Source organism: Sphaeramia orbicularis, chromosome 13 (assembly GCF_902148855.1).
Source record: "Sphaeramia orbicularis chromosome 13, fSphaOr1.1, whole genome shotgun sequence".
Taxonomy (NCBI): domain Eukaryota; kingdom Metazoa; phylum Chordata; class Actinopteri; order Kurtiformes; family Apogonidae; genus Sphaeramia; species Sphaeramia orbicularis.
The window spans coordinates 34,224,573-34,242,116 of NC_043969.1; the positions used below are offsets into that span (position 1 = coordinate 34,224,573).

At 35.7% G+C, this 17,544-nt stretch overlaps 1 protein-coding gene across 1 annotated transcript in view; it reads left to right on the top strand.

Moving 5' to 3' along the window:
• The window catches only part of b3glcta (beta 3-glucosyltransferase a), a 116,810-nt gene that overhangs the window by 52,017 nt on the left and 47,249 nt on the right, over positions 1 to 17,544 (top strand). Inside the window, exon 4 of the mRNA XM_030151905.1 lies at positions 7,820 to 7,929. Within this exon, the coding sequence (XP_030007765.1) occupies positions 7,820 to 7,929 (110 nt within the window). The remainder of the gene's footprint in view (positions 1 to 7,819; positions 7,930 to 17,544) is intronic.

Consider the following 17,544-nt stretch of genomic DNA (forward strand, 5'->3'; position numbering starts at 1 on the left):
AAGTGTCATATGGATTTGTGTCAATGAGGTGAAAACACTGCAGGGTCCGGCCAATACGAAAACACACAGTCTACTTTTAAGGGCAGCTCTTTACACTCCTGCCTGAACACCGAGCAATACTGTTTACTTTTTAATGCTTCACTTGCTAATGAGTCTGATCCTCTTTTTTTGTAATCGGAGGTGAAAGTGTAGTTAGTACAAAGAACTCTAAAAACCTTTGCACAAAGTTTATTCTACACCAGATGGTGACGGCCTTTATAGACAGGATCTATGTGCAGAGAAAAGTATCTGATCAGAAGGGGGAAGAGGCAGAATTCTCCTGTGTCTCATTTCATCCAATATATTTCAAGGCTGATAGCGTCTTTTTTTTTCTCTGAAGTGGCCTCTGTGGAATACTGAACGATAAACGAGCACCAGACTCATCTTTTGTAGTTCCATTGGCTGAAAAAAGAAAATCATCTGTCCCGAAGTGACCAGCTTCTGGCTACATCTCCTCAGGGACCTTTAATCTCTTTCATTTGACACATATATTTTCATCCAAGAGGCATCCTTGGGTAATTTCACTTATCCGCTGCAAAAAGGCACTCTGTGGGACCAGGCTTTTACACCACATCTTTGCCCTATGGTTAAAGAGATGAATTGATTGCATACTTTCACCTCTGTGTATACTCCTATTAATGCAATCACACCCCAAATCACTGTAATGACCACCATAAAGATCATAAACAGGAAAACACCTGATAGTCATACAGAGTAAAAACAAGCCAGCAAACCAAATTTATAGTGCGTTGCTCAGACAGAGATAGTAAAAATGGTTTCAGATAATGCAAAGAGGTTAAAGTGGATTTTATTTCTAAAGAGACACGCGGGTTTGATAAGTTTGGCTTTGAAAACAGAACCCACTGCCCTGAATAGTTACACAAACTGTCACTCAAACCATTGTAGGTCAGAAGAGTACTGGAAAATTGTACTCAAATAAAAGCATTGCTAGGCAACAACACAGAGGATGCCGACGCTCTTCTCTGGATAGTCAGTTACATCAATGGGAGGTTTGTTATCATCCCTACCAGTATGAGTGACATTGTGAGTCTTCCGTTTGATTATGTCCTACACAATCTCTGCTGCATGTTCAGATTCTCTTCTCCTCATTCCTAATGCAGACAGTCCATTCTATCTCTCTGTCTTATTGTGCACCTCAGAATTCACACAGTAACCTTGCTCTGTGATCCTTGGTTATTGAAGCAGAATAATGTAACCTATAAATTGTAGCAAAGTACAATTTGTAAAGCTTCAATAGACACTGGGGGGGGGGGAGAAAGAACCATATCTACAGTCAAATTCATAAATTGTCTGTGCATCATAATCTGTTCATGCAGTTATGCCCAAATTTTATGAGGTTTCAAAGGCTGTGAATTCGGACCTTTGACCACTGAAATCTATGGAAATTCCACTGAAATTTCTACAAAGTGTTTCTGAAACATTGCATTTCTCAATCCTGGATTAATAATGGAACTCATGACACGACCAAAATCAGTGATGTCGATCTTCAACTTTTGGCCACTAAAATCATTACATGGTTAAAACACAGTTAATGTCCCATCAGAGAGCGAACTTTAATTGATTGCCATTCCAACATTTATTTCAATATAAAGTAGCTCCTTGTTTTGGATAATCCCTTATGGTCCAACTAAAGCAAAAATGAATTTAAAAGAAAAAATGTGGGTCATTTAACAAGATTAATCTGTCAGATTGTCTCTAAAATGTCCCGTCAGAGAGATTTTGAATACCATGTTTTGACCCTATAGTTAATCCTTGCATCTAAGTGAACGCTTGTGTGTAATTTGAAGAAATTACCCTATGGCGTTCTTGACATATCATGCTTGTAATAATAAACAGTCATGAAGACCTTTGACCTTTGGCCACCAATATCATTGCAGTTTACCCTTGTATCCGTCCATTAAATTTTGCATCATTCTCTTAATCTGCTCCTGAACTGTTGTATTTTAAATGTAATGGAAACCAATAGACCAGGGGTGTCCAATCCTGGTCCTGGAGAGCTACTATCCTGCATGTTTTAGATGTATCCCTCTTCCAACACACCTGATTCAATTGATAAGCCTATCATCAAGCTCTGCAGAAGCCTGATAACCACTATCAGGTGTGCCGGAAGAGGGAAATATCTAAAACATGAAGGATTGTAGCTCTTGAGGACCAGGATTGGACACCCCTGCAATAGACCAACTATCAGACAGAATCAACTTCTTAGAGCAAAGGTGTCAAACTCATTTTCTTCCGGGGCCACATTCAGCCCAATTTAATCTGAAGTGGGCGGGACCAGTAAAATAATAGCATGATAGCCAATAAATAATGACAACTCCAAATGGTTTTAGTGCAAAAAATGACATTAAATTATGCCACTATTTATGTTTACAAACTATCCAAACAAAACGGATGTGAATAACCTGGAAAAAAAAAAGAAATTTGTAAAGAAATATAAGTACAATTTTATCAATATTCTGTCTTGATTTATCATTTATACATATGCATTACAGATCAGATCTACAAAGGCACAAAACATTTAGGAACAGGCAGAATATTGTTAAAATTGCACTTAATTTTCTTTAGACATTTCAGATTGGTCATATTTGTTCAGGTTATTCACATTTTATTGTTAAAGGATAGTTTGTTAATGTAAACATTTTCATAATTTAATGTTTTGTGCACTAAATCAAAGAGAAAAAATTGTCGTTGTCATTATTCATAGGTTATTATGATATTATTTTTGAGTTTGATGCCCTAACTTGCACTTTGCAAATTCATCACGCGGGCCGGATTGGAACCTTTGGTGGGCCGGTTTTGGCCCCCGGGCCGCATATTTGACACCTGTGTCTTAGAGAAATGCAGCGTTAATTCATTAAAAATCCATACAAAGTTTTCAGGAAAAAAGCCCTCTGCACTTCCTCTTCGCTTTGTTTTGAGACTTGCATCCCACAACAGATGAGTTAGGCCAACAGGTCATTTCAGAAAGGAGGGGCTATAGAAACAGATGACTGACAGCTGCATCGACCAGTCATTCAAGAAACTATCCGATATGTCGCTACTTCGCAATTTTTGTGACTTGTCACAGAGGCAACGTGACAGACAGCTCCTTTAAATCTAATATACTGACTTCACTTTTTCACTGCAGCACATTCCGGTGTTGTGTCGTCCATCTTCATATTCACTCTATACTTAGGAGAGTGAGGAGAGGAGAGGAATTTTTAATTCGGGCTATTTCCCCCAGTTTTCTGCTGGCTGTGACTCTGAGATAAAAATGACTAATTTTTAAAGGCAAAGGAAGTAACATTTCATGCTTGTGTTTGTAAATAGAACTGCTCATACTTGGCTTCTCCTCTCCACTCAGTGAACGAAGAAGTGAGAATACTGTTGAATTTGTTAGCAATTTCTTCAGACATCATTCAAATTCATTTAAAATTTTATATGCAGCTTCCTTGGGATAATATTTACAAAGTATATTCACAGTTTTGAGAAATTTTGGTTATAGTATTCTTTATGAAATTTTTAAATATTCAAAATTTGCCCTTACTTATAATGGGCCATATTTTGATGGCTTATAACACAGGTATCAAACATGCGTCCCAGGGGCCAAATCCGGCCTGCCAAAGGTTCCAGTCTAGCCCCTGGGATGAATTTGTGAAATGCAAAAATTACACTAAAGATATTAATCATTTTAGTTCAGGGTCCACAAACAGACCGGGTCGGATCAGTCAAATACTATCATAATAACCTATAAATACTCACAACTCCAATTTTTTTTCTATATAAATGTAAACATTTTCATGTCATTTTACTGTATTTACACTAAAACAAACTAACATTTCACAAAAACACAAAAAACCTGAACAAATATGAACATTTTGAAATGTCTGAAGTGTAATTTTACCAATATTCTGTTTATTAAATGTTTTGTGTATTCGTTGATCCACTGTACGTTGTAATTTAATGTGTAAATGATAAACTGAGACATAATGTTAAAATTGCACTTAGTTTTCTTAAGAAATGTCAGTTTGTTCATGTTATTCACATTGTTTTAAAGGATAGTTGGTAGGTGTAAACATTCTCATTGCATAATTTTACTTTTTTCCCACTCTAAAACATAGAGGAAAGTTTGGAGTTGACGTTATTTATATGTTATTATGTTATTATTTCACTGGTTCGGTCCACTTCAGATCCAATTTGGCTTAATGTGGCCCCTGAACTAAAATGAGTTTGACACCACTGGCTTATAACATGGAAATAGTTACAGATATCAATATAGTTACTACTGAGCACTGATAGGAGGCCATACATGGACTTTCATTTAATTTTTTGTGTTATCCTCCAGTGAAAGTACCACCCACTTCTTTTTTTAAACAATATGTTTATTGACATTTTTCTCATATACACACATACACTTGTAAATATACACACAATTATAGCAAATATGTAGACCTGTGCTGGTAGCGCCCACTTCTATTAGGAAATTGACCTCCTGCATCAAAACCACAGGACTCTAACATAGCGGCAGAACCTGACAACCTCGCAAATTCAAGTTGTTATTGATTCTTGATAGAACACGCCGGTGAGATGCAGGGCCATTGGTCCTATTTTTTTTTTGTGTCCCATCTTTGTGTTTGTGCGTGTACAGTCGCGGAAAAAAATTATTAGACCATCAAAAGTCATCAAAACCAATGGTTATGCAATCAAATACCAACTCCTGTGTGTATCATGTGACTAAAACAGAAGAAAAGAAAACATGGAATGCCTAAAAGCACTGTTTTTGGCAGTACAATGCAATAGCTATTGATGTAAAAACTTAAGTGATTTTGGTTATTATCAAGAAAACCATGGAAAAAAAATCAATATCAGCTCTTCAATTAAACTCTCATGAGCTATTTTTGATGTTATCATTATATTTGTCCAAATAAATGTACCTTTAGTTGTACAAGGCATTAAAATAAACAAGAAATTGAAGAAAAAAAGGGTGGTCCAAGATTTTTTTCAGTGACTGTAAGCCTTGTATCTTGATTTGAGTGTCCCAGATACAACTTTATCTTGGATTTGTGAAACTCCAATATTCTAACTGTAGTAAAATATTGACAGTAAATGGGATATGTTCTAAAAGCATAAATAAACATGCGCACACACAAAACTCGACAGCAAAGATCTAGAGGTGATACACAGCTGAAGCACAAGGTTCCTGATTTCTGCTGGGAGGTTTGTCTCTCAGACACAACTCCACAATAAACGAGAAGAGAAGAAATAGGAGAAAGCTCCTGGAGTTAGATCATTTTTATCGTGTTCCACCCATGGACGCTGTGTCATGCTGTTATTTGTTAAAGGCACAAGCCCATTGCCTGAAGGTGAATTCCCTGAAACCTCCTGAACATAACAAAACATGGAAAAAAGAAGGAGAGAAAAAACAGGCAGAGGGTAGAACACCATAGGGTAGGAGTACCATATGTGATTATAAATGTAGGACTCTGTAGTGGTTTCCAATGAAAGTGTTGCATACTCTGCCTTTAAAGTTACACACCAAAGTACGTGATTTTTTTTTTTTTTTTTTTTTACTGTGACACCCCTGCAAATCCCTTAACAACTTTGCAACACTCAGACATCTTGCAAACCACCCAGAACAACAAATTCCTCAGCAGCACTGCAACATCTGATACTGATTTAAAAAAAAAAAAAAAAAAAAAAAAAAAGTTTGTACTGATGTGTTTTGAACATTTTATCAATTAAGGTAGCTTTTCTTACCTGATCACTGAAAAGTGTTAGGTGACTTATTGGACACCAAAGGCGTTAAACACAGGTAAATACACATAGATGTATTGATTGGACATTTGCAATCAGGGATCCGATGATTGGCAAGGGAATACACAGAGGTGTTTTGGTTTTTTTTTTGACAGGAAAGACAGGGACGAAGGTGAAGGAACAAGGGCAGTAAAGCAGGATTTTTCCTTTTCCCCTTTTCTCCCCGATGTTTGATGATTAATCGAAACCCATTAGTGTGAGCCAAGGCCAGTGAATTCAGTCTTAATTAGTTTCTTTTTTTACCCCTGATTCTCCTTTGCTTTGACATAGGGTGCGCATTATCTACACAATGAGGGATTGGCAAACTGCTTATCTGATCTTGCAGTTAGACTCATGCAGCTGGTATTATTGCTGTACTGTGCAGTATCAAGAGGCTGGTACCTCACCTGGGGCTTTAAAATGCACAGCTTTATGCGAAACGAAATGCATCCGCACGTACATACACACAGTGATTCATTTAGCAAACTCAGCAGAAGGACATTTAGAGGTGGTGTAGTGGTATTCACTCTGTAAGCTTAGCTCTCGGCAGAGGTTAGATCTGTTGGGAGATGGACATGCTGAGATTTAGCAAGTAAATCCCTCCCTTGCCAGGACTGGAGGATCAATGGGATCTTTGTTAGAAGCGGGGCAAGGGAGATACACACCAACCAACACTTAATTAAAAAGATCTGACACAGATACTGTACTCTGGCATAGTGTCTACCCCTGACCCCTGTGCTAATATCTGAACCCAGGGTGGGAAATGGTTCAAGTAGTGTAATTGTAGAGGAGACAATCCATCTAATGCTGCCATTGTCACCACTCCCCTTTTCTCCTCCTCTTTCCTTGAACTGCATTCACACAACTATTCCAAAGGGAAGATTATAGACTTGTCAGCAGAGACTGTAACTTATTTATGTTTTGAAAGACTAAAATACGCTTACTCAGCAGCTTTTTCAAAGCTTCATTGCAAAATACCTTCTGGTAGTCGTAATTTATGATATACTTTACCCTTTATGACCGAGTCTTGTGCTAATACTTAAATAGCTAATTAAAATGTACATCAAGTGAAAATGAGTTGGCGCAAAGCCTATTATGTTTGTTCGAGCTGAAATTACATGTAAAGTTTACTCAAAGAGGTCTGCATGTGTCATTGCTGGAAATGTTTCTGTGCTGGAAAACTTTGACGTGTCTTCAGGGTTTAAATTTGCTCTAAATCCTTCAAAAGTCTCTTTGTTGTCACAGTCATTCCAGCCAGGTGCCACAGACCTTATTTTGATGTTCGGGACAGCTTACAGGATTTAGAGGTTGTCAAATGTAATTGTACAGAGTCAAAGACAAATAATTTTTTTATTACCTCCACCCAGGGCTTGTGGTTTAGTGTTCTTTAAACTGGTCATGAGCGCCACAGGGTTTTTGTGGATTTGTTTGTGCAGCTAATGTCATTCTTCACTGAGCTGTGTCACTATTACTGCCCTGTAAATGGATTTCTCATGAGGAGGAACTGCAGTCGGGCAGGTCAATGACATAGATAACATCTAAACATGTGGCCTGTGGTGAAGTAGCCTGTGGCAGTTTTAAACATCATACGGAGCTAGCTCTATATTCACCTTGGCCTTAACATGCAGTAACAGCGCAAAGTTATATTAATAATACATTTGCATCGTTCAGCCAGAAGTGGACAGCTGGGCTGCGGCAACCTTTTGGGTGTTATGGCACCTCAGAGAAAGACTCTTCTGACTCCTAATCTTTTATTAAGCAACCCATTCTGGACTGTGACATTTACATACTTGCTCCCCAAGCCAATTAAGCTCTTGATGTGCCAGTTACTATCGCCAGGCCAGTAATGGAGATTAGCAAAAGTCACTTCAGTTTTTCACACTGTCTCTCTTATCTTGTCTTTCTCTCAGAAGGTCATCAGTTGCCATGATCCCTTTTTTCACTGTATGCGAGCAGTCTCACATCTTCGTCCTTTGTGTTCACCCAGACCTGCGGGAGATAGTATTCGTCATCCAGAGTCAAAGCAACTCTTTCCACGTGAGACAGGCAGAAAGACGGAGAGCAGAATTACTCAAACAGGCGCACAGTCTTTCAGAGGTAAGATTGAAGGCACTGTTCTGTCATACTGACACAAATGGAGGATCTAATTTTGACACAATAAACCCCTCATAGATAATAGAGACTTAAAACGGCTCAATAAAATAGACGTGAGAGCCATTTGCGAATGTGTTGCTGCAACCTCTACATTACGTTACCGCATGGTGTCGGTGCTCATTTTGAAAATTCAAGCTCGATTTAATATGAAAACCATGTGACAGAAAATAAACATGACCTGATTTCACAACGGAAGGAAAAAAAAAAAAACAACACTTTGCCAGAATTACCATTTGTTCCATTATCAATCATAAGTTATTACTTTAAATATTGATGCTGTGAAACATTATTCATGGCAGACCCCAGATTAAACCCCCAAAGTACATTAAAGTCCAGAATATGCGCAGTATATTTGAAATATTCATCATCTTCACTTCTTTTGCGACATCAAATCATTTGCTTACTTATAATTTCATGTGTTTAGGAAATTAAGACATTCATGCAGCTTTGATGTTGAGCTATGTATCACTCTACTTGATGAATTAACCCTCTGTTTCTGTCGTCAACGGCCACTTTCTGGTGAAATTTTTATGAGAACTGATGATCATCCAGTGGCTAGGAATAGGCGTATGTTCACTCTAATGAATACTGTTATATTTTCTTCTTGTACGTCCAAAGAACGGGTGAGTGAAATGTAAAATTGCTTGCATTTTGTAAAACTACAGTGATCACATGAGCAGAAATTCATGGGCAGACAGAGAGTACATGTGCAGGTCAAAATGTCCCGTTCTGCTCTGCATGAAATAATCTGAGCCACATCAAATGCAGTGTGTATTATATGTAGTAGAATAGTGGATGGAGCATTACTAATGGCAGTATTACAGTGAATTAGATGAGGGAACTGTTTGATTCCTGCCCCATGGAAACTCATTTCAGGAAAAAAATGTATGCGCTTCCTTGCAAATAAAATGAATAAATAAAATTCTGCACACATTATTGGACTACCTTTAGCTCTGATTACAGGACACATTCACCGTGGAGTTGTTAATACCACACAATGCTAATGCAGTATCACAATAAATGTCACAATGTTTATTTCTGACCAGAGTCGCATTCATTGTCGGCCAAGATCTTGTATTGATGATGGGAGAGTTGGACCGCTGTGTGAAAGCTTCTCCATCACACCCCAAAGATTCTCAGTGGGGTTTAGGTCTGGACTCCGTGGAGGCCAAGCCATGTGTGAAAATGATCCCTCATGCTCCCTGATCCACTCTTGCCAAAGCCTTGATGAGACAGATGAATCCTAACATCGTCCAATTTTTATGCTCTCAAGCAAACTGTTTTAGAAATGAAAAGGGTTAAAGGACTTTTTACAGAAGAAACATATTAGGTCTTATTAGTTTAGATCAGTGGTTCTCAAACTTTTTACAGTGGAGTACCCCCTGAAATATACTTTTTTTAGCCAAGTACCCCCAGAGTTCACTTAAGCATTTTTGATTAAAAATTAGGCAAAGTTTGTTCCTGTGCCAAAGGTGTCCGTATTTTCAAAACTTTGCAGACAAACAACATATAATTAACTGTAATATATAAAAAAATGACACATTTTTTAAAGTAAATTTTGTGTGCCAAATATAGACTGAAAAGTGCCCTCTTTCACTGATAAGAAAAATAAAAAAAAAATCGTCATTAATTAATAAATGAACCTTTCATCAACAAAAAAGAATTACTTAGCTACTCAAATAAACTCATTTTGAATAATATTAATAGAAATGTTCTTAAAATGTTACCAAAGCTTAAACAAGATGATGAATGTATTTATTGCATTTTATATTTCAACATTAATTCTCATTATTTATTATGCATTCGGTAGATGATGGCTTATTTAATGTACTCCCTGGAATTCTTCCAAGTACCCCTGGGGATACACGTACCCCACTTTAAGAACCCCTGGTTTAGATAAACAAGATACTTTAGATAAATTAACATATTGGTATCAGGTCATTATTGAAAATGAAAATCAGTTCTTAAATAACTTACCTGGTTAAATAAAGGTAAAAAAAAAAAAATAATAATAATCACTGCAGTAACTGTGCAATGGAAGGATCTTGCTTTTTTGCGTCATCAGCTCCAGGTTTGATTTGTAATTTTTTGATCCTGTGTGAATTATACCATCACTTACACATATGATTTTTATATAAGATAAGAAAGTCATAGTTTGTTGTAAAACTAATTAAATATCAGACTATAAAAATACATCAATAGAAAGATGTAATGTGACTTCATGAGTGGGTCAGGGCTGTTGAAGATGTTTCTGTAGCTTCAACTTGACCCGATGTGTAGGATTTTTTTTTTTATCTCTTGCAATACTTTTTCCACCAGGTGAAAAAAAAAATTTCCTGGTGAAATATGCTGAGGTAACAGTCGATTCACACTCGATGGAAGGTGCAGCTGTGTCACACCACACCTGAAAATACTTTCCTATCTTCACCACAAACTGTGACTTCCTTTACTTGTAAAATGTTAATTTAAATAGACAAATATCATATGTGTAAATGGTGGCACAATTAAAATGGGGTTAAAAAAATATTTGTCTCTTGCTGTTGACCGCTGAGCATATTTTTTCTGAAATTACGTCCCATGGGGCTCAGTGGAAGGGACAAGACCACTGCTCTCTATAAAGGTTAACGTCCCTGATTTATGACCTTATCTCCATGTGAATTATGGATATTGTATGCACAACAGTTTTTTTTTTCCCAACGTCCTCTGTGTCTCTGGTTCTCGGGTCCAACATCTGTTCTTCTCCTGGGAACCAATGGCACCATGTTACATCAGTGGTTCATTAGTGGTTCCATTGAAAACTATATTTATTACCCCGCCCCCCGAAGGGGAGGCAAGGGGTACTGTTTTTAGTTTGGTTTGTTGGTTTGTTTGTTTAACACTCTAGCAGCAGAACTACTGGTTGAATTCTTACCAAATTTGGTTTGTAGATTTCCAGTGATTCAGAATAGATGTCATTACATTTTGGGAACAGTAGGTCAAAGTTTCAAATTTTATGAATTTTTAAGTCTTTTTTTTTTTTTTTCCCATTCACTTATTATAGGTGAAATTTCACATGTATGTAACAGAAAAACTATTTGTTGAATTCATACCAAATTGAGTTTATAGATTGCCTGTGACGCAGAATAGATGTGATTACATTTTGGGAAAAGTAGGTCAAAATTAAACATTTTTTATTAATTTTTTAAATCTTTTTTTCCCATTTACTTATAATGGGCGAAATTTCAAATGTCTATAAAAACATCAATTTTGTTTTGATGTACTTCACACTTGGCACCTATATAGAGTCAGTTGATATGCTGACATCCACACATGCATAGACATGATGACATCAGCTGGATCGATGCCAAAATAAGATACAGTATGCAAGGGGTGGGGTTTGTTGTGCCTGGCACCACTTGTTTCAGGTTGGATTTCTAGTCGTGGCTGCTTTAGAAACTGGGTATAAATAAATATCTCCGAACGCAAACTGACACTTGAAGAAGATGTCACGGACAAGGACAGATTCTACAGTATGGTAATCATACCAGGATATTTATAGTCACAATAGTTAGAGTCAGAATAAACAGCTGAAGAAATGCGGTGGAGGTAGCAGCTGCATTAGCCTTTTAACAGGAGTCTGTGTTTGCTCATCATATATGCAAGTTTCACTCCTTACTTGGACAGAGCGGGCTGGACATGTTCTCAAGAAATAAATATATGAGCAGTGTGAGCAACACAGCCTTCTCTGTTAATGTAGCATGCAATGACAGGTTTATTGGGTCGACTGACTCCAACATCCGTACAAATAGTGACAAAAATTTCCCATTATGAAACTCAATTAGAAGTCGCCTCTGCTGTTATATTTTACAGCGGAGGAATTGTCTCCTGTTCACTATATTCAGTAACGTAATAAGATATTCAATGCTTTGATTTGTTGTTGACTCCGGTGCTGCTCTCAGAAACTACATTTGTATATAATTAAATTGCAAGTGCAAATATGTTCATTTATTCACACAATGGCACATTATACTTTAATTTAATATACTCCTTCTGCTCACAGATGTATTGCTTTTTTTTTTTTTTTTTTTTTTTTTTACACCAACAGAACCAGTTGTTGTGACAACTGCATTATAACACATTTTATGGTTCGTTCTAGGTGCTGGCAGGATTAGAGAAGGATGCCAGGGTTTAGTTTAATACAGAAACAATTTGCAGAGGTGTGATTAAACAATGATTTATGCATATTTAACCCATAAAGACCCAAACATCCATCAGCAACCAAAAGCATCTACTGATCTAAATTGTTTATTACCTGTTGATCCACTAATCCTATCAATACATTTAAATAATTGGTGTAAAATGCAGTTTGTCATCTTTTCGTGGTCATCAGATATGACCCATTTAAACGTTCAGAGGCTCCAGAGTAAACATGGAAACACAGTCATCTTTAACAGCGCTGATTCACTAGTAAAACCCATAGATTTGGATCAATGACAGTGGATGAACACACTGGGTTTATGTTCAATTAATGATAAATTTTACTGAAAAAGTCACTTTTTCTTCAGTTTTCTCTATTTCTGATATAATAACCCTCAACTTTAATCTGAGCTTTTATGAGCATCTACATCAGGGGTGTCAAACTCATTTTCTTTCAGGGGCCACATTCAGCCCAATATGATCTCAAGTGGGCCGGACCAGTAAAATAATACCAGTGAAAAAAGTAAAATTAAATTCTGATAATGTTTACATCTACAAAAATCTGAATAACATGAACAACTGGAAATGTCTTAAAAAAAAAAAACAAGTTCAATTTTAACATTATGCCTCAGATTATTAGTTTATCCTTTACACATGTGTACTACAGTTTACATTACAATTACAAATGCACAAAACATTTTTCAATTGCATATACTTATCTTATGACATGCCAGGTTTTTCACATTTTTTGTAAAATAACAGTTTTTAATCTAAACATTATCATGTAATTTTACTTTTTTACACTAAAACAAAGATACAATTTGCTGTTTTCATTATTTATAGGTTTAATATGATAGTATTTTACTGGTCTGACCCACTTGAGATCTAATTGGTCTGTATGTGGAATTTGAATTAAAATCATTTTGACATCCTCGATTGTTAATATCTTCAGTGTAATTTTTGTATTTCACAAATTCATCCTAGGGGCCGCATTGGATCCTTTGGCGGGCCAGATTTGGCCCCCGGGCCTCATGTTTGACACCTGTGATCTACATGATCATTGGAATAAATATAGGAAAATACATGATTTACACTGAAAAACATAAAATACAGAGGATAATACTTCACCCACCTTGCCTCCAGTGTCACTCACACTGGTGTATGAATATGTGTGAATGTTTGATGGTGGTACAAAAGTAGCACTGGGTTTTTATGGGTTAAAACATACACCAGGTCACCAGCGACCCATTTTAGACCTGATGCTACTTTTATGGCAGTTCCAAAATAAGTCTTTCTCCATATTTAACCTGTCTGAAGTGATTTGTCATCATTTATTATAATATTATCCTCTGTATTTTGTGTTTTTTAAGTGAAAATCTGGTATTTTCCTATATTTAATTCACTGATCATGTACATGTTCATAAAAACTCAGGTTAAAGTTCAGGGTTATTATATTAGAAACAGAGAAAAATGAAGAAAATGGGACTTTTTCAGTCAAATCTATCATTTACTGAACATAAACCAAGTGTCTCCTTTCACTGTCATTGATCCAACTCCACGGCTTTTACTGGTGAATGAAAGATGATGCTGTTTCCAAGGTAACTATGGAGCCTCTTAACCTCCAAATAGGTCGTATCTAATGACCATGAAAAGATGATAAGTTGCATTTTACACCAATTTATTTATGTATTGGTAAGATTAGTGGATCAACAGGTAATAAACAGTTTAGATCAATATATAGTTTGGGTTAAAGGTGGATGTTTGGGTCTTTTTTTAGTTAAAAGATGTTTTTATGTCATGTTGATGTTCCCATTTAAATGATATAATAACATATAAATTTAATTAGTTCTTATTTTGAACCCCACAACTTGTTCCACAAAAGAGTGGATGCTGCAATGCTAGACCACACTTTCTTCATTTTCTGGTTATTCTTTTAATCCTCTCACATCATGAAAGGTCAGACTTGACAGTAAAATGACTAAAAGCACATCCTTAACCCATGAAGGCCCAAGCGTCTGTGGCAACCAAAACCATATACTGATCTAAACTGCATAATACCTGTTGATTCATTAATTCTATCAGTACATTTAAATAATTGGTGTAAAATGCAGTTTGTCATCTTTTCATTTGGACATTTAGATGCTCCGTAGTGAACATGGAGTCACTGTCATCTTCTACAACATGGATTTTAACAGTAAAACCCATGGAGTTGGATCAATGACAGTGGATGGAGAACAAGGTTACAATAGTTTTGGATTTTTCGTTATATTTTAGTTTTATTTAGTTTTGACTTTTTTGTCTCTAATTCAGTTAGTTTTAATTCGTTTTTAGAGCAGGTTTGCTAGTTTTTATTAGTTGTCGTTTTTTTTCTGAATGCTTAGTTTTAGTTTAATTTAGTTCTGGTATTAGTTTCAGTTTTTTCATATATTTTATTTTCCTTGCCATCCCATTCAAAGAAATTAGTGAGGCCCTATAGCAGGTTGGGGGGGGGAGGTTATGTAGATAGGGGTATGATCCATACACAACGTCACTTATGTGAAAACAAAACTGAAACTTTCCATACTTTCACCATTGGTCTCCTGACTTCTATACCTCTCTTGTACTGCTGACTTTAGACAAAATTTTCACATGTTCTATCCTATATCAACATTGACAAAGATGAAACTAAATTTTATTCATAATTTTTATGTTTTAGTTAGTTTTATAAGCACACAATACAGTTTCAGTTAGTTATTGTTTTTTCTTTTAATTATAGTTTTTATTTATTTCAGTTAACGAAAACGTTTTTTCAATTCTAGTTTTCGTCATTTCGTTAGTTTTCGTTAACATGAATAATCTTGATGGAGAAGCTTGTTTTTATGATCAGTTAATGAAATTTTTGATGAAAAAGTCGCTTTTTCTTCTGTTTTCTGTTTCGATATAAGAACTTTTAAATTTACTCTGAGTTTTCATGAGCATCTAAGTTGAATATAGGAAAATACATCATTTACAGTAAAAAAAAAAAAAAAAAGCAAAATATAGAGGATAATTTTGTACTAAATAGTGATAAATCATTTAACCTTCATCCTACCATGACAGTTCACATACAATACTTACCAAGTGGGGTCTTTTATGACCCCAGTCTTATTTTGGATGCAATTAAGTATGAATTGAAAAAAATTGTCATGATATGTCACTTAGTCAAATAGTTAGTATGCAGCAATGTAACCAAAGTATAAAAATACATTTTGTAGTGATGTTTATTGTGAAATGGTCAATGGAACAATCAACAAACAACTAATCTGACAAATGCTTGTGCAGCAGTATATCGAGCAGGTCTACCTCTCAAAGCCATATTTCACTGTAAAGGAAAAGAATATCATGTTACAGATAGATTATTACAGGTAAGTATGTTAGAAAACATGTCATCAGACACATACTGCCAATTTGGGAAAAAAATGTTGGGGTCATCCATGACCCTGGACACTCAGTCCATCATAACAAGTTCAGTTGATGTGATGATCAAAACTTTTTACAATACAAACACCGGATGACACCACGGAACAAACTCCTGAAACCATGAATAAATGTTTCAGTTTAACACACAATGACACACATGAAACAACGTCTGGGGTCATAAATGACCCCGCTTGGTAGGATGATGGTTAAGAAAGGTTAAATAGAGAGGAAAACTCATTTGGGAACTGCTACAAAAATAGTACTGGGTCTTTATGGGTTAAAACACCTATGAGAATATGGATGTAAACTCCACTGTTTGGATTTTGCATCACCATCCACTGCAGCCTCCTTCTCCTCCTGATTGTAGAAGGTCAGAAGAAATAGCAGATTTTTCAGTGCCAAATTGCATCTCCTTACATCACAATTAAGACATTGATTACATTTGTAAGATAATGATTAAATTTTGTTTCAACACATAATTGGATTTGCAGTTTAGTTATATATGAGCAGAATTTGTGGGAGATAAAGCCTTTTTTTCTTTTTTTCTTCTGAGTGACTCATTATTACTCAGTTTGATGTTGCCGCTGTGATTTTAAGGTAATCACCAAATGTTAAGTGTTGCATACAATATAATTAGACAATGTGCAAGGTAGATAATTATACACCTTAGGCTTCTGCTTTTGTTGACATTGACATCTTTGAAATCCCAGACTCAATATCACACCATAAAATCTAAAATAAATAGAAGGAAAAATGCAACAACTCTTATATTATTACAATCAGATACATATTTAATGTAACATATTAGAATATTGTCCATAAAAGGTGGAGGTAATTGAATATGTCAAGTCTTTAACATCCTAAACTGTAATTAATGTGGAATTTTGAGACTTATACTTGGACTGCAGGTCATCTATTGTTCAGTTTGTGTCGTCTATTAAATAGTGGCATCACTTTGTACCAGGAGATACAGTTTAAATAGATTTAGTTGCGTTAACAGACATGACCATTTACAAGATAAGACAGACTTATGAGTAGCACATCATGTTGCGTTTGCATTCATCTCCTGGATTTTAGTGTCAGTTGAATGCAATTACACAAACTTGGAGTCCTTTGAGAATTTTAATCAGGGTTTTCTCGTAGAGGCAGCGGTAAAGATTTGACAGCTTTTCAAAGAGATGTACTGTAAGACCCAAAGACTTGCAGTCATGATTATTTCTTTTCATATACCCATAGGGAAAATGCATTTAGAGTCAGTGCCTAAGCATATATTACGACCTACACCTACCTTTTTATTATTTATTTAGAACTCCACAATATATACTGATGTAAGCAGTTGAACAATTCATTTCATGTGTCAAGGATTTTTCATTTAAGTCCTTATGAAATCGTCTCACAAGGATGAACTTAACACTGTCAGCGGAGTAGGTGTACATCAGATTAAACTATTAAAAAATAAAAAATGATGAATCACATTTCACTAAGATAGAGATGTTTGATATTTGTTAACAAAACAAGCAGAAATCTATTCAAAATCTGTATCACGAACTCGTGTTTGTGTCTGAAAACTTAGATTAAAAATGAAAATATGGCAAACGATCAAAAGATAAGAACCGGTTCACATTAGGATACACAAGACATTTAAATGGTGATCGATAGAAACTGTTTTAAAGGAGTGCTTTTTTTTAAAAAATGGAATTATACATTTTAAAACATTTCTCTGTGGTCTACATAAACTGTAAATGCTATGTTCGTGTCTGAATTCTTCATTAACCCATAAAGGCCCAGTGCTACTTTTGTGGCAGTTCCCAAATGAATTATATTATATTATCCCTCTGTATTTTGTATTTTTCATTGTAAATTAGGTATTTTTCCCTATTTGAATTTACTGATCATGTAGATGTTCATGAAAACTCTGAGTAAATTCAAAGGTTATTATTTTAC